Here is a 3,720-nt window from a genome sequence, read left to right as displayed (position 1 = left end):
ACGACATACTACCGAGAGCACCTCTCGGAAACATGGTCGTCTGGGACACTACTGTTGTGCCACAACTTTTCCGAGAGCTGCTCTCGGAAAAGAAGGCCATTGCCGAGCATAGCTCTCGGCAAAGCTATGTAAAGTGTCAGCCCCCCATGTGGGCCACGCTGGTCAGAAGGATTGCCGAGAGCAGCTCTCGGCAAAGATATCGTCATTTTTTTCAAAAATATTTAGAAAGTTATTTAAAACTTTTACTGATAAATGTGACCAGTGGGACCACATGTCAGTTAGAAAGAACACATAAAAAAAAGATGTTGCATATGCTTTGCCGAGGGTGACGCTCGGCAAAGTACGCAGTAACTGACGGAGCCGTCTGTTGCGGACGAGCATGCCACGTGGCTCCTATTTGCCGTGAGCTGCTCTCGGCGTCTGCAACTTTGCCGTACGGTGCCTCTTTGCCGTGAGGCAGTGACCGCAAAGATGTCAGTTTGCCGTGACGGTGGGTTTGCCGAGAGTGACACTCGGCAAACCTTGCTTTGCCGAGTGTCCGTGTTTTAGCACTCGGTGAAGAGCATTACACCCGGCGTACATGAAAATTCCAGTAGTGTAGTCATAGGCATTGAATTTGGTATACCCTCAAGCTAAAATCAAGGTACTGCAATAATCTAGATAAACAAAATGGGGGCACACAGGGGAAGTCATCTTCACAACAAAATCTACCATCTAGCGAGGAAATTCGGATGAAGATTCCTTCTCTCGCTTCATGGAGTAACACCTCGTGAGAGCCTGCGATGGCAGATTAACAGCGACAAAATGAAGCTCAACGTTCTTCAGCATGGCCACAGAAGTAGATATGGACTTTATTGAAGTTAACAATGGCTTGGTCTCGCCGTGCCGTTCCAACTCTTGTTTGTGTCTTCTAGGCCTGCAGCCTTAGCTCCACTTCTTCCATCTTAGGTCTCCGTCTGCCTCTAGTCCTGAAGCGTGTCGCTGCAACCGAGGCGATCTCGTCGATCTCACTCTGGTTGCAGCAGTGGTGCCCCACTGGGCTGCATCTCTTATGCAGCAAATCGGGCTTCCGGACCCAGCAAAAAATCGGCCCGCCGGTCCCTGGAGTTCGTCTCCGCTGTAGCTCCACTGTGAAGCCATCGCAGTAGTCGGTTGCATCAATGGTGAGGCGCTGGTTTCAGCTTTTTATCGCTGGTCTCTCGTTGAAACTTTTCAAAAGCAGGGTTGATGCTTTTCATGTCAACGATTGTAACTTTTTCGTTTGATGTACTCATGGGTCGAAGCTTTCTATAAAGCGGATTGAAGCTTTTCAATTCAATGGTTGAAGCTTTCCAATTCGACGGTTGTAGTTTATTTTTTGTAGTGGTCGGATGAAACTTCTTTATTTCGCCGGTTGAAGCTTTTTCAAATACGGCTTGAAGCTTTCACATGAACAGTTGTAGCTTTTTTCAGTTGCACGGGTGGTCCGTCGAAGCTTTTTCGAACTACGGTTGGTCTTGTCTGCCAGATATATCAAAATGATCACGTTGCCATTTTTTTTTTGAGGATGCGCTGCCAATAAACTTTATTGGGTCTATGAAACAAATTCACTTGAGAATGCTATGCAGAGGCCGGGTGTCACTCATTATGCTTTGTACCCATTTGATGCTACATTCTGAGTTAATAAAAGCGCCCTTTATCGAACAAAAATTATTGGAGTTACTCAAATTAATCCCAAAGGTTTTGGAATTAATTTTCGCATATGAGAGGAGGAAACAAATTCCATAATAACCTATGTAATTTTTTGTCTTTGGAAGTATTTTCATTTGATTATCCATCTTCAATTTGATTTACTTGCAAAGTTTCAGGTCTTCAGTGATCATTTGCTCTTTTTTTGACTTAAATGGACTTCTGCATTTATTTACCTTTTGAGGTGGATTTCTGCATTTCCTTTAATTGGAAAAGCAATTCCAGCCAGGCTAGGCCGAATTCCCTGGCAGAATATCTCTCTTCCCAGGCCCACAGACCAAGTCCTCTCTCTTCAATTTAGTTTCGTTTCCACCTGGGCCTTGGGCCATTGCAATCACGTAGGTGGCCATGCAACCCCTTCTTCTTCTTCCCTACAGAAATGGCAGCCTCGCGTGATTGCCTCTGGTTGCCAATTTCAACCGTAGTGGTACTGCTATCTCCTCCGTCCCAGACTCCCAGTACCCATTCCCCTCCCGAAACCCTCACCTCCACCGATCGACCATGCCGCCGCCGCCGCCGCCGCCAGTACTATCGCTGCCGGACGAGCTCATCGAGGAGGTCTTCTTCCGTCTCCCGCCAGACGAGCCCGAGCACCTCGCGCGCGCCTCCCTCGCCTGCAAGCTCTGGCTCGGCCTCCTCACCGGACCTAGCTTCCGCGGTCGGTACCGCGGCTTCCATGGAGCACCCCCCATGCTGGGCTTCGTTTATTCCTGGCCACCATTCTCCCGCCAACGGTCGGAGGATCTGCTCATCCCACAGTTCTTCCCCACCACAAAATTCGGCGGGCGCATTCCGGACGACGGCTGGCCGGACTTGGAGGACTCCGAGTGCGGCGTGTTGGACTGCCGGCATGGCCGCGTTCTCCTTGGGGACTATGGTAAACCCATGCCGCTCATCGTTTGGGACCCCATGACAGGCCGCCGGACCAAGCTGGGAGCGCCCAAAGGATGCAATATGCCCTTGGACACCGACTTCGGTGGAGCCGCCGTGCTCTGTGCCGTGGCAGGATGTGACCACCGGGCGTGCCATCAGGGCCCCTTCCGGGTTGTCTTCTTCGGCATGAGCACGGATGATGGTGCTCATGGTATTATACACGTGTCGGTGTCCTCGGTGGACACGGGTGAGTGGAGCGAGCCGTGCCCTGGTCTTGATCTTGGCGTCGAATCATTCATCACGCCAGTACCCCCTGTCTTCATCCAAGACACACTTTACTTTACACATAATATTGGTGAACATGACGATCAAGCAGGAATTCTCAAATACAACTTGGGCTCTAATTGCTTATCGCGGACTGATGCGCCGCGCGCATGGCCTCTCAGGGACGATTTCGCCATCCTCATGGCCATGGAGGACGGCAGTTTGGGTTTTGCACAAGTGCATAGGTTAACCTTTTACCTGTGGACAAGACAGACGGGTTACGATGGAGTTGCATCATGGACTCAGCCTAGAGTCATCGATCTCAAGAACCTTCTTCCCATCCAAAATCCCGATAAAAGACTTAGATTGATTGGGTCCGTGGAAGGCAGTGATATCGTTTTCGTTACCACAGATCTTGGCGTCTACCAGATTAATATAAAGTCGCTACAGTGGAAGAAGCTATGGAAGAGAGAAAAATTCTATAGGTTGATTCCCTACATGAGTTTCCACCATCCACAAGGTATATCTATCTATCTATTTTTTTATGATTTGAGGACAAATCTTAAGTAATTATATATTATAGTTAGCCAAACAAACAAAATAATTGAATGGTTAACTAGACTGAAACTTATATTTGATTTTTCATTTTGTGATAATATATCTGCTTGAGCGAACTTTTACTGCTATGTGCAATCGACTGTTATACCTTGTTGGCAATTTTATATAGGGTCGTGTCTTCTTTTTTCTGGAATCACACTAATAAATCTATGTTTGCAGAAAGGGCAATCCCTTGCGATGTGGCTCATTGACGACGTAGGAACTCAATATAAGGGCAGTCACTCATCAATAGCAAAG

The 3,720-nt window shown here is 48.1% G+C and overlaps 1 protein-coding gene across 1 annotated transcript; it reads left to right on the top strand.

The window, feature by feature from the left end:
- Nucleotides 1–2,229: 2,229 nt before the first annotated feature.
- LOC120965062 (uncharacterized) lies at nt 2,230–3,435 on the top strand. The gene has a single exon (XM_040390216.1). The coding sequence runs from the start codon at nt 2,230–2,232 to the stop codon at nt 3,433–3,435; it is 1,206 nt and encodes a 401-aa protein (XP_040246150.1).
- The last annotated feature ends 285 nt before the right edge of the window (nt 3,436–3,720 follow it).

Source organism: Aegilops tauschii, chromosome 5, assembly GCF_002575655.3.
Source record: "Aegilops tauschii subsp. strangulata cultivar AL8/78 chromosome 5, Aet v6.0, whole genome shotgun sequence".
In the NCBI taxonomy this organism is placed as follows: Eukaryota; Viridiplantae; Streptophyta; class Magnoliopsida; order Poales; family Poaceae; genus Aegilops; species Aegilops tauschii.
The sequence above is the reverse complement of the archived record's forward strand: the minus strand, read 5'-3'. Positions and strand labels throughout refer to the sequence as shown.